The sequence below is a fragment of the Convolutriloba macropyga genome, chromosome 3 (assembly GCF_964194025.1).
Source record: "Convolutriloba macropyga chromosome 3, txConMacr16.3, whole genome shotgun sequence".
In the NCBI taxonomy this organism is placed as follows: Eukaryota; Metazoa; Xenacoelomorpha; order Acoela; family Convolutidae; genus Convolutriloba; species Convolutriloba macropyga.
Window position 1 is genome coordinate 18,056,670 of NC_134470.1, and position 20,234 is coordinate 18,076,903.

Genomic DNA, 20,234 nt, shown 5'->3' on the forward strand with positions numbered 1-20,234 from the left:
TCAATATTCACTTTAAAGCACGTTGAGGTTAAACACGAACTTGATGTTAACGGACCACTTAAGACCCAACCTATGGGTAAGCGTACGGCAACGGGTGAACGCTTCTCATCGGCGGAGAAGTATTCTAACGGGCGGATGCCGTGATAGACATCTTGTCCGAGTATCATCTCAATGTCTTTATAGGAATATGTCACGGGATCAAGAACTGCTAAGTGTGGGTAAGTATCTTGCAGGGCCTGTACATTAATTATATCTGAGCCGACGTTCAGACTCTCCTTAACGAAAGGGTTGATGGTAAATTGTTCGAAATCTTGATGTTCTCTTGGTTTCACAGTAACTTCAACAATCCTAGTGTTCACTACTTCTTCGGTATTAATACCCTTGACAGTTGGTTTTAGTGCTTTACCGTGCAAACCGAGTCTATCTGCGAGACTACCGGCCACCCAAGAGTTACTGCAGGCGGTATCACACAAAACTAAAGCCTTGGTATCTAAACCGGACGAATTGACCAACTGCAATTCCGTTACCTGAAGGAGCCCCTTAACATCAGTAACAGATGACATTGTTGTGGTCTTATTAGTCGGCTGTTGACTAGTAGTTGCTTTACTTTGACCTGTGTTGCCAGAAGACTGGATAGTATTGGGATATGTTGACTGTTTTGTTGGGAAAACCCTATCTGCTCCATGCAATAGTGAGTTATGCGAACTATTACACCCCTCTGCTCGGCACTTTCTCGGTTGAGGGCACTGGCGGAATGTGTGCTTGTCTTGTAATCACGAAAAGCAAAGTTTATTATCCGCCACCAAATTAGCTCTCTGGGTTGGAGTCTTTTCCTTGAAAACTCGACACTCCCATAGCTGGTGGTTACCTTTGCATACAATGCAGCGAGAGTAAGTGTTTGTGGAAGAAGATGGCATTTGCTTCTTTGTTTCCCTTTGTTGTGAAATTGATGCAAACACTTTTGAGGCTGTTTTGGTCTTGGTTACTGAAGTGCTGTTCTCTTCAGGTTTGGCCTTGGTTGCATTTTGTTTCATAAGATCATGGGCCTCAGCCTTTTCTTTAAGCCAATCGTTAAAGTCAAGGAGGGTAGGCTGAACCCAGTGCTTCTTAGCCGTAAAGAGCGACCATGACTCTTTCATGTTTGGTGGTAACTTCTGTACTGCTTGGTTAAGTAGGGAAGCGCTCTTCAAGTCAGCATCATATGATGGTGACTTGAAAATCCCAACGAGGCTGGATATGGCTGCAGAATAGTTAATGATGTTATCACTATTGTGCATTTTAAGAGGCGGAAAATTGCTTAATTTATCTAAGTGTGCACTTACGACTGCCTGTGGCTGGCCAAATTTACGTTCTAAAGTCCTTAGTGCATCCTTGTACATTAAACCACAGTAAGCAAACTCGGCGATTGCAATCTTTGCTTTACCGGTGACGAGTGTTTTAAGGTAAGTCAATTTAACGTCATCAGTAAGCGACTGCGAGTCAATCGCGCTTTTGAATTGACCATACCACTCATGCCAGTTTAATGGGTCGCCATTAAACTCTGCAAGTTTCCACTTGGGCAAAGGGTCGTTTCTCTTGCTTGTTATTGCATCAGCTAATTCCCTAATCAATGACGCATTGTTCGGTATCGGAGGGGCAGGTGCAGATACCTGCGGACCGCTCCAACTCAACGGAGTGGGCCCAACATGGGGATATCTTGGCTGAAAAACCGGAGTGGCTAGACCAGGTACAACATTACTAGTAGTCGCGATCAGGTTTTCCTGCTGTGCACCTGATGGTGATTGCATATCAATCAAAAGGGGTGAAACCGCCAATGACTCATATTTGGCACGAAGTTTTGGCCAAGAGGGATATTTGGCATATTTGGGATAGGAGGAGCAACGGAACGTACAACTTTGTGTACTCGGCTATTATTATTCTGAAAAGTGTTGTTGACGAGAGGAGAATTAATCAAAGGGGCGTGTGGGATTGGAGCAGTGAGGTTAGGTGCGAAGACTGGGTTCGGAATGGGAGGGACGTTAGGATGAGCGGGTTCGGAGTTATGCTGTTGAATGTTTGGACATGGTAAAGCGCTTGGGTGCAGGGGAACGTTTATTCGGGGGGCTGGATGATTAGTTGTCGGAAAAGGAGGAAGAGTGGCGTTTGGTGCTCGGGGGACAAAATTAATTTGTTGTCGGGAGCATATTTGCTGGGCCGAATCATTCTTGGGCAGACTCGATGTTTCAGGTCACTTGGATTGTGAAATTTGAAGTTGTGCGTTTGGAAATAACTCTGTTGCATTATTCTGATTTTCTTGCGGTGCGAACGGCTGTGGTGGAATGGGCTGTTGAATGGGTGGTGAAGAAGCCCCTGGGGCGTGTACAGAAGGCGGCTGACTATCCGCGGTTCCTTGATTAGTTATGCTTGGAAGCGCCCTGCCTTGCTGGCCTGTTTGATCCATTTGCGCTCTTAGGTGCGCCTGGTACAATGCCTGTGTGTTAGCAGCAGCCAAAAAATTTTCAGTTGGAGTATAATAGGGGTCGAATTGCTGCAAGGTCTCATTGCTTAAAATGTAATTGCCTCGACAATTTTGTGGAATAGAATGCCTTGAAATTTTAGTGTTCAGATCTTCCACTGTTTTGCCGTTGTTGTGGCTAGGACATTCTGGAGGGTCAATCGTAACCTCTGGTTCACTAGTTTTCTCCTCATTGTGAAAACTTAAAGCAAGTGAGGTGTTGATTCAGTCTTGGACAGCCTTTTCACTTCTCGTTGAGCTCCTAGCACTTGCAGTTGTTTCAGATTGGCTACCTTTAGAAACGGCGTCCAGCCATTCAAATTCTTGCAGAGTTGCCTCTGCCAACCGTTTCCTGTTGTTGTCCTCCAGTTCATCTAATTCCAATTGCTTTTTCTGTTTAGCAAGACGAATGGCTGCCTCATTCTGTTTTTCAATTTCTCTTCATTTTAGCAATTACGTAGTCATGTTTACGCTGACTAGATGTTTTTGACGAGGTCATAATTGAGGGAAGTCTAGAAAGAATGGGAGCCCTTGGTTCCTGGAGCTCACTCACTTTATCATCAGCAGAGTTGATGTAGTTTCGTGCTGAAGTGAGTATCTTGTCATTCTTAGTTGTCATTGCCTCCAAGTAAGACTCTAATGAAGGAACAAGTGCACTTGGATCCTCCGTTTTTCCAGCAAATGCAATCAGGTCCTCATTTTTGTCTACAAAAGTCATAAATGCTTCGTTGCACTTTGTTACTGGGCGTTCAACTTTCACTCTCCTACTTTGACTGTTTAAAGAATGAAGAATATTTTCATGTATAGCATGCAATTCAGCTTCACGCTTTGACCTGGCAGCGTACAACTTTTTGACTTTTTGATCAAGACTGATAGACATCACGATGTTATTATTTCCAAATACCAGCAAAACTACCACTGCAAACGGTTATCTTTTATAAGCACACTCCAAACAAATCAAACCCACACAAAACAATCCCAACGCAAAAAGGCACCAAACACAGCACACTGTAGACACACAATGTAAAACAAACCGCCCAAAGAGCAAAAAGGTCGTCGAGCACACAGTGCCCGACAAAAACAGAAGTGGGGCGCTGAACGCTAGGCGCTCAACGCGGAGGGAGACTAAAGACACACAGGAAGTCGAGCGAGCAACGCGCGACGAAACGGAGACGTTAAGGACGGGAAGTCGAGCGAGGAACGCGCGACGCAACGGTAACGGAACAGAAGAGAAGTCGAGCGAGCAGTGCGCGACGGAGAGGAAACGGGACGTGCGGGAAAGCGAGTAAAAAACGCGCAACAACGAAACGGGACGGTGGGAAAGAACGGGCGGGAGAGACTTTGTTAGCAGACCGCAGCAAAAACTCAACCAAACAACCTAGCCGTAACTCCAGAACAAACTTAAGTCACACCCTAGGAAGAAAGAGAGAAGCTACTGCAAGACAACGTAACATAGTTCATAATGGGTCTATAGCGACAAATTTAACGACAAACTAATTTACGGCAATGCAGTAGTACACTAAAAGGATGTAAAAGTCAAGAAATTTACTAGCCGTAACTCCAGAATAAACTTAAGTCACATCCTATCAAAACCCAAACCAAAACAAACAATCAGCATACTGACGGTATTAAACAAACTACAGCCAAATTGAATTAACTACAATAGTGTATTTGTAGACTAAGACAGTTGGAAAAGTCAAGAAACTATCCAGCCGTAACTCGAGAATAAACTTAAGTCACACCCTAGAATGCAACAAGACCAAACTAACTAGCAATCATACAGGTACACACAAACATACAGCAGCAAAATCAAAATACTACAACAGGAAGGCTAGTAAATTAGTAAAGTTGAAAAGTCAAAAGACAATCCAGCCGTAACTCGAGAATAAACTTAAGTCACACCCTAGAAAGCTATAAGACCTAAATAACAAACCAGCATACTAGCATACTCAACATACTACAGCAAAACAACAACATACTTTATCACATATGACATACTACACTGAAATTCAGAAAAGTAGACGGAGAAAACAAAAAGTTTTGGGAGAGCGACTTTATTGAAAAAGGGAATACGGAGAACTGAAAATTTAAAGGACCAAAAGGACGCGCTTGAAACGGTACATTAACGAGCGACGAGAAAAATTATAGGGAATCAATCGTTTTTTTTTATCTGTAGGCCGGAGGTTGTGAAAATTTTTACAACTTTTTCTGTGTTATATGAGTTTCACTCAATTATCGAACCTTCTTGTTGGAGAAATTGATTTTTGACAACCTTGTCAAAATTTTATGCTTTTGTCCAGTTTTTCAAATTTTAGTCAATTTTTTTTGCAAATTCTTGATTACGGAACGGTATTCCAGTAAACTGGACGGTTTTAAACTCAAAAATACGGTTTATCAATGTTCGGTATTGATTTTCTTTAGTTTTAAGAATTGCCGCAAAATTGACCAAAAATTTTCAAAATTGAACGATTTAGCATTATTTTCTCTCAATTTTCTCTATATCAGAGGTTATTTTTTGATATACTAACCGACTATATCATTTTCTTGAATTTTTGTTAAATCGGCCAAAAATTTTCGAAATTGATGTTTTTTTGTCTCAAAAATTGTGGGCCCCTTACCAATGTTTTCTACAAAATTTAGTTTAACTCTACTACACCAATGTCAGAAAAAATTCACGGGTTGGGTTTCTTGCCGTCTAGGTGATAAATCTAATTAATTCACAAAAATCAGCGCTAAAAAAATTCACTAATGTTCTGTCTTACAGATTTGGAGTATTGTCTGAGAAGTTTTTTTTTGAAACCTCGCTTGCATCTCCCTGACCGTCAACTGAGGTGTCGATTCCATTCAGTTGCCGATGACCATTTGATTCGGGTTTCTGTGTTTCTGCTGAGGATATTAAAAGTGACCCGGCCGGAGGTAGGCTGCTAACAATTTGACTGTAGTCATTAATTTGCCACAGCTCGCTTTTTAGTAGGTCACATAGTTTGGCAATGTTCTGAGGAAACTTCTAGTAAATGAGATCTTCTGCCTTTTTTGAAATGTCTTTCTTCAGTGTTTCTACCGGTGCTGCTGCTGCTGGTTCTTTTCCCCAAATGAATTGTGAGATGTTCACGTTGTTTCAGAACTTGTCGTCATATCCAACACCAGAGGCATCAAGCGGTCGAAGTGGCGTCGTTTCGGCAGTTGTTGATTGGCGTCAACAATGATTATTCCATTGGTTCTGACTCATGTCGCGGTACCATATAAACTCTGACGAAATATAACAGTAGTTCGAGGATTCAATTCAACTATTTTTTCATATATAACGACAAATCTGAAATTCGGACGTACATAACAACGTATAAGCATTATCAAAGATAGCATGTGTCAGCAACGATCAAGGCAACAAGTGAAAGCTTTGACGGCAAGGTTTTTTCGATGCTCTTTTACTGGTTCTTGTCTGATTTTATTGACGTAAAATCAGTTCGTATTCAATCGGCAATTGTCTAGAAAACCTAAAAATATTAAGCCGAAAACCACCTCAATCGGTGCATATCGTGGTTATATTTACTTAAAATTAGGTTAATTGAACTTTTTCGGAACTTTCTACGTATATTAGAACGTATTTAAATCTTATTTTAAAGTTTAGAAATACTCAATTCTGATTGGATGAAATTCGTTCATTTACTGCGTAACAAAGATCTATGCATGGTCCTATAAAAATTCTATTATAAATTAGTTTCTTCGGCGTGATATGTTTGTCACATCTTTGAGTATTTGTGGGATGTCTTTCGTCTGCTTATAGTTTCTTTTCTGGTGCTCTGTAGCAATATCGATTAGTGTATCATATTTCAGGGGTGAATCTTAGGGGTACTAATCAGAAGCTATTATCAACGAGTAACGGATTAGCGCATGTTTGTGTTGATGGCTTTGTCCAACGAAATTTAAATTCAAAGTTCCCAGCAAAAAACAATGCTTGTAATAATTTCAGATCCGACAGCTTTGTCCTCTGCTGACATCCAGTGTATTCCGGACAGTACCAACGCACTCCAATCCACACTGCTCTTCGAATCCAACTCCTCCTCACTGTACAACTATGACATTGACATCACTGGTGATTTCACTCAAACTATCACCAATCTTGCCTCATCACAGTTCAGGTCTGTCTGATAAATATGTAACAGATCTATTTGGTCCCCCCCAGCTTAGTGGGCTTATATCTTTTACGCCCCTCAGACGCACGTGCTATTTTTTTTACTTAGTAACGTGCTTTATAACATAAGACTTGTAACTAGGGGGGGGGGGGGGCGTAAAAACACACTTTGCGTAACATGCAACTGGGGGGCGTAAAAACATTGTGATATTACCAAACTTATCTGACTTTCAGAAAATAAGAAATTGAAAATTTTGAGCTTCTTTCTGGTTCAGATATTCTGAATCGAATCAAGCTTTTCTGAAATCTTTCTGAATCAGTAATGAAAACTTTGATTTTGCTCTCCAAGTGTTCAAAATCAGCATGATGCTGACTGACGTTAAATAAAAGGGTACCCTTTTTCTTTTAGGATTGTTTTCACACTGCATATCCTTGAGTCTCGTTGGTTGTGTTCTTGATGTTCTAGAATTTGGGATCTGGAATACCCAATCAGTCATAAGAGCTATATAAAGGGATGCCCACCAAAAGATCGCCTCACTCTTGCATTGAAAATAACTTGCTTTCTTTTTTTCGTACAGATTGGCCAAAAGTATTTGTTGGTCATCTTTGTTTTGCCACTGCGATGTTTATGTCGCTTTTTGTTCAGTCCGAATTAATCAAATTTCTGGATATGATTTTTAAAAAGTTTCCCAATTTACTTATGGTGTAGCGTTCATAGACAACCAAGACTAGTAGTTGCCAGATTAAAGAAATTCGGTGTTTTAGTCTGGGACAATTTGTGCCGGGGGATCTCAACCGGATTAGTGTGACAGTGACTGTTCTGCTCAACTGTCCCAAGACATCAGGAGCAGTAGTCCTGAGATCCACTTCTAACCCAACTGTTGCTCTCGACTGCTTAACATGTAAGACTTTTGAAACCCCCAACCCTTCCCAGCACCTCGAAACCACTCATGAGCTTCTGTTCCTTTCAAGCTATATGTTTTAATAGCCCATACGTTACAAATTGATTAAATTGCGTGGCGGGAGTGTTGTAGGTTATATGCCCAGCGAGAGGGCAAAACATAATCAAGTTTCGAATTAGTATATTCGATTACTTTACCGGGTACGTTCCAGCACTTGGATAGAGGCGAGGACGTTAGGCAAAAACGACACAGCCAGACATCACAAAGTGCTCAGAACAAACAAGAAAATATAAAATAAAAAGTAGCAGCATTGTCTGCTATATATCAATAGCAGAAACAGAACTTCAAAGAGCGCACTGTACATTAATTGAATATAATTCGTATACAACATCAGTTTTGAAATTATTTCTGGGTTCTGGGCTGCGATGCCCTTCAATTTATCACAACACTTCTATCAAAATGACAATCAACAGTTATAGGGCTCATATATTTTCCCTTTGAACCTTCTTTCAGTTGCTTGGCTGCCCTAGTTTTGAAAAAAACACATAAAATGTAATATAAAAACTACATTTTGACAACTGCTTTTAAATGGGTATCGCTCTACTCTTTAAAGACACAGATCAAACAAAATAACTTGAAATTTTATCGGCGCATTTCAATGAACAAAACTAGTAAAAATTATGCGGATTACTTTTTTTGGTGCAATCACTAATAAAGATCAAATAGTTTTCTTGGACTTTCAATTTTCAAATTTCAGTTGACCAAATTATTCGACGTTTAAAACTATCCCCCTTTTTGTGGATAATGTTTGCTGCGTCAATAAGGGCGTCAATAACGGCATCAAAATTTTAACATAAGTAATCTTGAGAAAATCAGGAAAATACAGCAAAAGTACTTAAATTCTCGTATTTTGAAGATTTTTTAACTGAAATGGAATAAGAATATATTTGTAACCTAGATAAAATCTTGTTTAACATTTCCTGATGTAATTTGGTAGTTGGCATAAAATTGGTAGTATAGGCTAATGTTCACAACCTGATCAGTATAGGCTAATGTTCACCTCTTTTTTATATATCTTTAGACAAAAGAGTTTTGTTAAAATTGAAGTCGGTTAAAATCTAATTAGCTCGAGACAGTTTTGAAATTTGAAAACTAGCCAACAGTTTTTATCCCTAAAAATTTGGTTGAGGCTGAGCTTTCACAGTAAGCGTAGTAAAATACATCAGCATTAAAGCCGAGATAGGGAAAATTTTTTTGTATTAGTTGTCTATTAGTCATCGTAATAGTCCCAGTTTTAGTTATAGTTACTAGTACAGTCATAATCACGTGATGAGGAAAAAAAGAAAGAATGAACAAAAGCGACACAAAAACAAGCAGCAAAAGAAGCCGCATAAAACGGCTTTCTTCATATAACTCAGCAAAATATTGCAAAAATAAACTGACTTGAGCAGTAAATAAAATGGCTGAGAGATGTATCCCCAAGACTTGATCAGTCAGATAAACATGAAAAAGCATACAAACATAATTGAGAACGTTCTAAAAATGAACCAGAAGACATATACCCACGAGTTTTTTATGGAAATTGGTCACGCAAGCCAAGATCATCAAGTTTAGACCGTTACGTTTTTACACAGGGTCAAGAAAATTTTGTGAGGGGCAAACCCAGTGGCAACAGACAATTACATAAATCTAAACTAAGTTCGTTTGACGATAGTCCACTTGAGTGGCTAGAGTGGACAAGTTTGCTTGTTGCTGCAGTTCACTGACGTAATATTTACTTTATTTACTGCGTTGAGGCCGAGCTTTCACAGCAAGCGTAGTAAATTACATCAGCATTCAAGCCGAGATAGGGAATTGTTTTTGTATTAGTTGTCTATTAATCATCGTAATAGTCCCAATTTTAGTTATAGTTACTAGTACAGTCATAATCACGTGATGTGGAGAAAAAGAGGGAAATAACAAAAGCGGCACAACAACACACAGCAAAAGAAGCCGCACAAAACGGCTTTCTTCTTAAAACTCAGCAAAAAATGGCAACAATAAACTGGCTGGAGCAGTAAATAAACTGTTAGTGTGTCTTGTGTTTAACTTATACTTGAGCAATAAATTGTTACTGTATCTCGTATTGAAAATTGTTCTTGAGCAGTTTTTTTTGTTTCTGTGTCTTGTATCTACAAATTATTGGAGTTCAAATTCTACTGTTACGAACCCCGGCTTCTTGTTTTTCAACTTGTGAGTACAAAAAGTAAAACCAATGTAAATTTTCATTAAAAAATTTTTGCATAAACAGGTCTTAGACTTATATCTTTGTTTTAGATTTGGTTTTCTATTGGAATGAAATGATATGCATACAGAGATCCCATACTGTGTGATCTGTAGCAATCCAGTCTAATTCCATATTGAAAAAAACTCAGATTAGCAAATAGTTTTGCACTGAATTGTAATTCAACGGTGAGAACATAGCGGATCTACAGTTACAAATGAGAACTGCAACAACAGAATATCGGGACAGATTTTAAACATCTGAAACAAACTGGGTGGTGTAAAAATTTCCTCGTCTCAACTGATTGGGAGAGCAGCCGTTATATTTTGTCTGCCCACCCGGACAGTGGAAAACAAACTGCTGTCCAAATTTCTGATTGAATTACGAGCCTAACTTCTCAAGGATGTCATCAGTAAGGAATCAAGCCGCTGCCTAAACTACGGAACAAAATGACTCGTTCACGGAGTTGCAGCAACTTGATTAAGCAGATTAAGACCTTCTCAGAGCAACTACGGCAAAAAAACAATAGGGTTACGATATTATAAAGAACAAAGATCAACTCAACAAACTCAAAACAGTTTATCAACAGAAACAAGAGATTGACAACCAATTCCAGCAACTGCTGGACATACAGAGTGTTTTGATTTTGCATCGCACAGAACAACAGGGATTTGTCAACAAATATAACGCCGTCCGGGTACCGTATTTTCATGGACATAAAATAAGTCCAATCAGCAAAGTAGCTCGGTTCTACAGAACAATGAACCACCTGCAGATAAATTTCACCCAGTAAAACAAAGTCATAGTCTGTCAGCGGCGAATGAAAACAAAGACAACGGCTCAAAATCCTCAAACCGGAAGTCAAAGAAAGCTGAGAAACCTACTGCATTGGAAAAGAACTTTTTGTACAAGCTTCGATCGATGAAATTGGATTTCGAGATGAAAAGAAAAGAACTTGAGCTAGAGATGCAACATTTTGAAGAAAACGGTGCACTAAATCTAGAGTACCAGAAGGAGTCTCCTGACATAAATGATTTAGACTAAATTATGACGCTGCTCCGGGTATACGCATTTCCGATTCGATCCCAATTCAAATGGAAAGAGACCGGAAACAGATATGTATCCCAATAGCTTGATCATTCAGATAAACATGAAAAAACAAACAAACATAGCTGAAAACGTTCTAAAAATGAACCAGAAGACATATATCCACAAGTTTTTTTATGGAAAATGGTCACGCAAGCCATGATCATCAAGTATAGACCGTTACGTTTTTACCCAGGGTCAAGAAAACTTTGTGGGGCAAACCCAGTGGCAGCAGACAGTTACATGAACCTAAACTAAGTTCGTTCGACGGTAATCAAATTGAGTGTCTACAGTGATTAAGGATGTTTGTTGTTACAGTTCACCGACGTAATTTTCCTGACTCACAGAAAAAGAGCCAAATGAAAACGCTTTTAAGTGGCAAAACCAAGTTAGCGGTATCAGGTATGGGTTATTCTGGGTCTTTCTACACTCAAGCTGGTCTCCACTTGAACGGAATTTTGGCCGTCCGCATCTGATTCTTGACAATCAGCTGGAGACTTTGCCTAAACAACAGACGATAGAAGCTTAGGGTTCAGATGCCTCAATTACATACCCAATATTGATAAGCTATTTCGTCAAAGTCCTAAAGCAATACATTTATGATGGCGACTTGCAATCCAGTACAACACTTTAAGTCCCCATAGGGAAGTTGCCCCCAAATCTGAAAGAGAAATAGTGGTTTTACTTAGAGGATTGGCAGGAAGGTAGTCCTGATCGGATTCGTCATGAAAAGTTGTTAAGAAGAATGACATTCGTGCTTGAAGGGTTTTTAGCGTTTAAAAAAGAACGCAAGGAAAACAGACGTTACACCAAAGGAGAAAAACGATTTTTAAAGGCATCAAGTGTCAGTGCAATTAACGACGTAAAAGAATTGAAGGCAATGCAAAGCGAATAATGTCCGCTAGCTGATGGCATCCATCGTATTGGGAAATGACCATTGTTCAAAAACATGAAGGTTAATGATCAATATGTGGCAGTGAAGGAACAACGTTTATGTTATGGATGTCTGGGAAGGAGACGTGCAATCAAAGATTTCAAAGTCAGTACGTGCAATATAAATGGATGTACCAAAAAACACAACCGCTTGCCACACTAAAAAAACGGACGTCGGCAATCACGCGTTCAACGTAAGCGCTGCAACAATAAATAAAAGAAACGTGGTTGAAAGCTTTCTTTGGATAGTTCCCCTTTAAAACCAGAGTGGTATTATCCAACTGAACACATATGTTTTTCTCGACAGTGGATCAACGGTATCGTTGATCGATCAAAACGTTCAAAAGAAGCTGGAAGCCCAAGGCACCGAGGTAACGCTTATTATAGCCTAATATAGCCGGCAAAGACGGAACCAAGGAACTGACGTCGGAAAAGGTCCCTCTAACTATAAAGGGACTGCATTCAAAGTTGCACTCACTTGAGACGTTTGTACATTCGTCAATTTCACTTGAAAACATAACCTATGACTACAGCAAATTGAAACAAACAAAATTTCTTTCACTCTAGTGTACTTTCAAACAGAAGTTTCACTTTGATGGAAGTCGGCATCATTCTCGTTCAAGATGCCTATGAACTACAACAAGAATTAGACTACAAGATAAAATCAAGAAAAGAACCTTTCGCTGTTCTGGTGGAATTAGGATGGGTAGTCAGTGGACCCATGAAGGGAAAGAGAGGATAAATTGTTTGTAAGTTTGGCTTCACAGATGACATGAAAATGGCAGAAAACATTCAACCGTGGTGATACATAAAAACAAATTCTTCCAAAATCAACGCTGTCAGTCAGTCAACGAAAAATAACCAGCTCGGAAGTTTTTAGAGACCACGACTGATTTTACAGGCAGAACGGTACGAAGTGAGTATGCTCGGGATTGAAACTGAACCTAATCTTCCTAACAACTATGGCGCAACACTGGGTCAGTTTTACTAACCGGATAGAAGATTCCAACGAGTCCCAAATTTAAAAGAATTGTATCAACAGTCAATTGATACAGAAGTTGAAAAGGGATTCGAGATGAACCTCGGCAAATCGGAAGTCGAAGGATTTTTGAAAAGGATAAGCATTTGCCACACCATCCAGTGGTAAACCATTTCAAGCGTGGTAAAGGCCGTTGTGTTTGCAACGCTGCAGCGAATTATAAAGATATCTGTCTAAATGACAATTTGTTAGCCGGATCCGATCTCTTACACGGATTAATCAGAACAAAATTCATATTTCGAGAAGGACCAATAGTCCTAACCGCAGACAGTGAATCAATAATTCAGCAAGTTCAAGTTACTGACCAGAAAGGGGCAACATTTGGACAACTCAATGGAACCTATCGAAGAAGAGGTGTTCCTGAAATAGAAAGACCAGCTTACAGAATTTGTAGAAACCGTTGTTGGTGGAAGATATTTCAGCACAACTAAAAATAATTTTGAACTCCATGTCTTCTCTGACGCATTGGAAGACACAAATTGTGCAGTGGCATATTTGTGCGGAAATTTATGCAGCTACGTTTGCAGTCCTATCAAAACTGAGCAGACTTAGCATTTGTAGTCGGAAAACGCAGAGTCGCACCGATGCAGCACTTTTCGATACCACGTTTGGAACTGCAAGCGGCAGTCATGGCAGTTTAGACCGAAGGAACAGAGAGCTAAAGAGCACAAACAAAAATTCAAAATAATAAATTTTCGACAGATTCTACTACTGTTCTACAATGGATACACGGCTCTCACCGCAAACAACAAGTGTTTGTAAAGAACCGGGTTGCAGAGATTTTGGATACAACTGATGTTTTACAGTGGAATCATGTGAGTGGTATCGACAGTCCAGCCGACATCGGGATGAGGGCCATGGGGATGAGAGCCATACGGAAGACAGTGCCTCAACCACAATGTCTATTAATGAGCAAATATTGAAAGCAAAAACATTGACACCAATCAGTTCTGATGTAAACTGTTTGGAAAATATCACCCCAAATCAGTTTTTTGCTCGGTAAGAAAAACGTTTTTTAGCATATTTACCATGCGCAGAGGATTTTGTCGATCATCGAAAACTCTTCCGACAAACACAAGCTTATTGAAATCTAATCCGGGACAGATTCTGAAAGGAGTACTTGCCAACTTTGAACAAAAGAAACAAATGGAAAAGCGAATGTGACAGGAATCTGCACCAACGTGATCTGTTTTGGGTGGTCGAAAATAGCGACAAAAGAGGGCATTACAAACTTGGTCGAGTTCAGGAAACCATTGCTGGCTCAGACAATGAATCAATAATTCTGCAAGTTCAAGTTACTGACCAGAAATGGGCAACATTGGGACAACTCAGTGGAACCTATCGAAGAAGAGGTGTTTTTGAAATAAAAAGACCGCTTTCCAGAAGTTGCAGAAACCAGCATTGCTAGAAAATATTTCACTACAACTAAAAATAATTTTGAATTCCATGTCTTCTCTGACGCATCGGAAGACAAAAATTGTGCACTGGCATATTTGCGCTGAAATTTATGCAGCTACGTTTGCAGTCCAAGCAAAACTAAGCAGACTTAGCATCTGTAGTCAGAAAACGCAGAGTCGCACCGATGCGACACTTTTCGATACCACGTTTGGAACTACAAGCGGCAGTCATGGCAGTTTAGACTGAACGAACAGAGAGCTAAAGAGCACGATTAAAAATTCACAATCGTAACTTTTCGACAGATTTTACTACTGTTCTACAATGGATACACAGCTCTCAACGCAAATAACAAGTGTTTGTAACAAACGGGTTGCAGAGATTTTGGATGCAACTGATGTTTTACAGTGGAATCATGTGAGTGGTATCGACAATCCAGCCCACAGCGGGATGAGGGCCATCACATCATTGTTGATGAATTCAAGAGGAATGAGTGGCTCACTAGGCCGGCCTGGTCGACGCAACCAGAAAACGAATGGCCCGAGCGGGTGAATATAACATTCGCTTCCAACGAAGGCAGCGAACAAATAAACTTCATATACACAACTGAAGAAAAGAAACCAATCGTTCAATGGGCGCAAATCAGCAACTTCAATCGACTGATAAATGTAATGGCATATGTGCAGCAAGCGTTGAGCAAAAAGGAAACCGGCAACAAAGATGATTTGCTTTGAAAAAAGAAAAATTCCAAAGCAATCATCTTCAATTTACTACAGCAAGAACAGTTTGTTCAGGAGATAAAATCCCCCAATTTTGGAAAAGAAATTCCGAAAAATAGCAAGATCCTACAGTTTTCACCCTTTCTTGACATAAGGGCGACTTATTTGTGCCAAAGACCGAAAAGGTAAAATTTGCTTGGTCTTGTGTGACTGACCATGAAGGGACTGAACATGTCAGAAGAATAGTTCAGCAACTATTCTGGATTATTGGCGTGAGAAATGCTTTACGTTCAATAAAGAACAATTGTACCAAGTGCCAATGAGGCCGAGCACAAACATTGGCTGCAGTGATGACAGAGCTATCTACAGAAAGGCTGGATTCTTCAATAGCTTTTGAAAAAGTTTGAGTAGACTTCTTTGGCCCTTTTACAGTAAAAATTGGGTGCAGAAATGAGAAGCTATGGTGTTATTTGTTCACTTGTCTAACGGCAAGAGCTGTGCAAATTGAGCTAGTCCCAAATATGGATATCGACAATTGTCTGAACGCCATTTTGCGGTTTATTGCGCAAAGATTCAAACCAACAAAAAATAATCAGTGACAACCGGACAGCATGGAACCGAGAAAGGGTTAAGGATCATCTGGTTCAATAAAGGATCAGATTGAAGTTCAATCGCCCGCACTGCTTCAATTTGGAGGAATGTGGGAGCGACTAATCGGAAGTTGCAGGAAGGCTTTGCATAGAGTGTTAGGGAACCGATCAGTTACGGAAGACAATGCCTCAACCACAATGTCTATTTTTGTGCAAATATTGAAGGCAAGAATATTGACACCAATCAGTTCTGACGTAAACTATCTGGAATCTATTACCCTAAATCAGTTTTTTTGCTTGGTAACAAAATTGTTTGTCTAGCATATTTACCATGGGCAGAGGATTTTGTCGATCATCGAAAACTCTTTCGACAAATACAAGGCCCGAGTCTACAGGCCTGTTGTGAAGCGCTCTCCAAAACTACCAAATGACGAAGATGTTCTCACGAAGGAAAACAGGGCCGGGGATTTTGGAGCTGAGTTTTTACAACATGCGTAGGAAAATACATCAGCATAAAAACTGAGATAGGGAAAACTGTTTTTTATTAATTGTTAGTTGCAATAATAATTAGTCATCTTAATAGTGCCAGTTTTATTTATAGTTACTAGTACAGTCATAGTCACGTCATTTGGAGAAAAAATGGTTTGCTTTGATGATTTGCAACAAAGATGATTTGCTTTGAAAAAAAAGAAAATATCCAAAGCATTCATCTTCAATTTACTACAGCAAGAACAGTTTGTTCAGGAGATAAAATCCCCCACTTTTGGAAAAGAAATTCTGAAAAATAGCAAGATCCTACAGTTTTCACCCTTTATTGACATAAGGGAGACTTATTCGTACCAAAGACCGAAAAGGTAAAATTTGCTTGGTCTTGTGTGACTGACCATGAAGGGACTGAACATGTCAGAAACATAGTTCAGCAACTATTCTGGATTATTGACGTGAGAAATGCTTTACGTTCAATAAAGAACGAATGTACCACGTGCCGATGAGGCCGAGTACAAACATTGGCTGCAGTGATGGCAGAGCTACCTACAGAAAGGCTGGATTCTTCAATAGCTTTTGAAAAGGTTTGAGTAGACTTCTTTGGCCCTTTTACAGTAAAAATTGGTTGCAGAAATGAGAAGCTATGGTGTTATTTGTTCACTTGTCTAACGGCACGAGCTGTGCAAATTGAGCTAGTCCCAAATATGGATATCAACAGTTGTCTGAACGGCATTTTGCGGTTTATTGCGCAAAGATTCAAACCAACAAAAAATAATCAGTGACAACTGGACAGCATGGAACCGAGAAAAGGTTAAGGATCATCTGGTTCAATAAAAGATCAGATTGAAGTTCAATCGCCCGCACTGCTTCAATTTGGAGGAATGTGGGAGTGACTAATCGGAAGTTGCAAGAAGGCTTTGCATAGAGTGTTAGGGAACCAATCAGTTACGGAAGACAATGCCTCAACCACAATGTCTATTTTTGATCAAATATTGAATGCAAGAACATTGACACCAATCAGTTCTGACGTAAACTATCTGGAATCTATTACCCTAAATCAGTTTCTTTGCTTGGTAACAAAATTGTTTGTCTAGCATATTTACCATGGGCACAGGATTTTGTCGATCATCGAAAACTCTTTCGACAAATACAAGGCCCGAGTCTACAGGCCTGTTGTGAAGCGCTGTCCAAAACTACCAATTGACAAAGATGTTCTCACGAAGGAAAACAGGGCCGGGGATTTTGAAGCTGAGTTTTTACAACATGCGTAGGAAAATACATCAGCATGAAAACTGAGATAGGGAAAACTGTTTTTTATTCATTGTTATTTGCAATAATAATTAGTCATCTTAATAGTGTCAGTTTTATTTATAGTTACTAGTACAGTCATAGTCACGCCATTTGGAGAAAAAATGGTTTGCTTTGATGATTTGCAACAAAGATGATTTGCTTTGAAAAAAAAAGAAAATTTCCAAAGCATTCATCTTCAATTTACTACAGCAAGAACAGTTTGTTCAGGAGATAAAATCCCCCAATTTTGGAAAAGAAATTCTGAAAAATAGCAAGATCCTACAGTTTTCACCCTTTATTGACATAAGGGCGACTTATTCGTACCAAAGACCGAAAAGGTAAAATTTGTTTGGTCTTGTGTGACTGACCATGAAGGGACTGAACATGTCAGAAACATAGTTCAGCAACTATTCTGGATTATTGACGTGAGAAATGCTTTACGTTCAATAAAGAACGAATGTACCACGTGCCGATGAGGCCGAGGACAAACATTGGCTGCAGTGATGGCAGAGCTACCTACAGAAGGGCTGGATTCTTCAATAGCTTTTGAAAAGGTTTGAGTAGACTTCTTTGGCCCTTTTACAGTAAAAATTGGTTGCAAAAATGAGAAGCTATGGTGTTATTTGTTCACTTGTCTAACGGCACGAGCTGTGCAAATTGAGTTAGTCCCAAATATGGATATCGACAGTTGTCTGAACGCCATTTTGCGGTTTATAGCGCAAAGATTCAAACCAACAAAAATAATCAGTGGCAACCGGACAGATTTTGTTAGAGTAGATTGACAGATGAAACTCTATGTCACAGCATGGAACCGAGAAAGGGTTAAAGATCATCTGCTTCAATAAAGGATCAGATTGAAGTTCAATCCGCCCGCACTGCTTCAACTTGGAGGAATGTGGGAGCGACTAATCGGAAGTTGCAAGAAGGCTTTGCATAGAGTGTTAGGGAACCGATCAGTTACGGAAGACAATGCCTCAACCACAATGTCTATTTTTGAGCAAATATTGAATGCAAGAATATTGACACCAATCAGTTCTGAAGTAAACTATCTGGAATCTATTACCCTAAATCAGTTTTTTTGCTTGGTAAGAAAATTGTTAGTCTAGCATATTTACCATGGGCAGAGGATTTTGTCGATCATCGAAAACTCTTTCGACAAATACAAGGCCCGAGTCTACAGGCTTGTTGTGAAGCGCTCTCCAAAACTACCAATTGACGAAGATGTTCTCACGAAGGAAAACAGGGCCGGGGATTTTGAAGCTGAGTTTTTACAACATGCGTAGGAAAATACATCAGCATGAAAAATGAGATAGGGAAAACTGTTTTTTATTAATTGTTAGTTGCAATAATAATTAGTCATCTTAATAGTGCCAGTTTTGTTTATAGTTACTAGTACAGTCATAGTCACGCCATTTGGAGAAAAAATGGGATATAACAAAAGCAACACAGAAACACACAGCAAAAGCAGCCGCAGAAAACGGTTTTTTTCAAATAACTCAGCAAAAAACAGCAAAAGTAAACTGTTTTGAGGAGTAGGTAGTTGTGTCCTGCGGTTAAATTATTTCTACGCACTAATTTGTTACTGTGCCTTTTATTGAAAGTGATTCTTGAGCAGTATATTATTGGTTAATGTGTCTTGTATCTACGAATTATTGGAGCCGAAATTCTGCTGTTACGAACCGCGGCTTCTGGTTTTTCAACTCGTGAGTACAAAAGGCAAAACCAACATATGTTTAAGTTTTAAAGTTTTTGCACAAACATGTCCTAGACATATATCTTTATCTTCTATTTGTTTTTCTATCTGGTTGAACTCGTATGCATATAGAGATCCCGTATTGTGTGATCTGTAGCAAACCAGTCCAATTCGATATAGAGAAACTAAGAATAGCAAATAGTAACGAACTGAATTGTAATTCAGCAGCCGTTACAAGGTCGAATCAAACAGTTCAGCAACCCTCCTCTTAAAGGTCAAACCATCAACACTATGGCTAGAATTTTAAACACATATTTAGCTAAATTAACGAAGACTTGAGCAAGATTTACAAAAAAAACATGAACAAAAGCAACGGAAATCAGTCGAATGTTTACAAAATTTTAAACCTCGGTAACTGATAACTCTCCTTGGAAAAAATGGTAAAAAATCATTATATATATATAACGCTGGATGGGCATTCTAATGATAACACTCAGTCTCTACGATGAATATTTTAAGGTGACAAAAATGACTGAACAAAAAACGCCGAGCCTATAACTCCAGCCCCCCCCCCCCCTCCAAGTTTGGGTCGGAACGATAATGTAATTCAATGATGCTATCAATTGTACAAAATGTCAACTGAGTTCCCTTGAACTAATTAACGTCGATATCATCTTATGAACAGATTTTTAAAAACATTCTGGAAAGCTCAATCTACTGCTGTCTGGAATCATAATTTAATGATAACGAGATGCTTCAACACAATGTGGTATGTTGCAGTGCCTGGCCAGGTTACAATTCGAACTGAGAGTTCTTCCTCTGACGCGCTCTCCATTTCTTGGGAACACCAGGGAGGATCAGACGGCTACCAGTTGAGGATCACACCATTCGTCACCACAGACAGCGGGGGTGGGTCTGAAGTTATAAATACCACTAGCGACACTTATGATTTCACGGGACTGGACGGGGAGTCAGTGTATACTATTGAGGTCAGTGAATTTTACTATAGCTCTTCTTTTCATCTCAAATTCACCCCTTCCCCCAATTGAACAAAAATATTGCTTTAATAGTCACCAGAATAAATAATTTTTTATACAAAAATGAAATTTTTTATACAAAAATTTCATAGGTCAAGCTAGCAGGTCATACGATACTTAGTAACCATACCAGATCAATCATACTAGGTCATATATGGTTTTTATGCTTTCTTAG

General features: G+C 39.4%; 1 protein-coding gene across 1 annotated transcript in view; it reads left to right on the forward strand.

The window, feature by feature from the left end:
• The window catches only part of LOC142336553 (uncharacterized), a 141,932-nt gene that overhangs the window by 120,464 nt on the left and 1,234 nt on the right, over positions 1–20,234 (forward strand). The window contains exons 39-41 of the mRNA XM_075385462.1: positions 6,465–6,633; positions 7,392–7,528; positions 19,803–20,011. Coding sequence (XP_075241577.1) covers positions 6,465–6,633; positions 7,392–7,528; positions 19,803–20,011 — 515 coding nt within the window. The remainder of the gene's footprint in view (positions 1–6,464; positions 6,634–7,391; positions 7,529–19,802; positions 20,012–20,234) is intronic.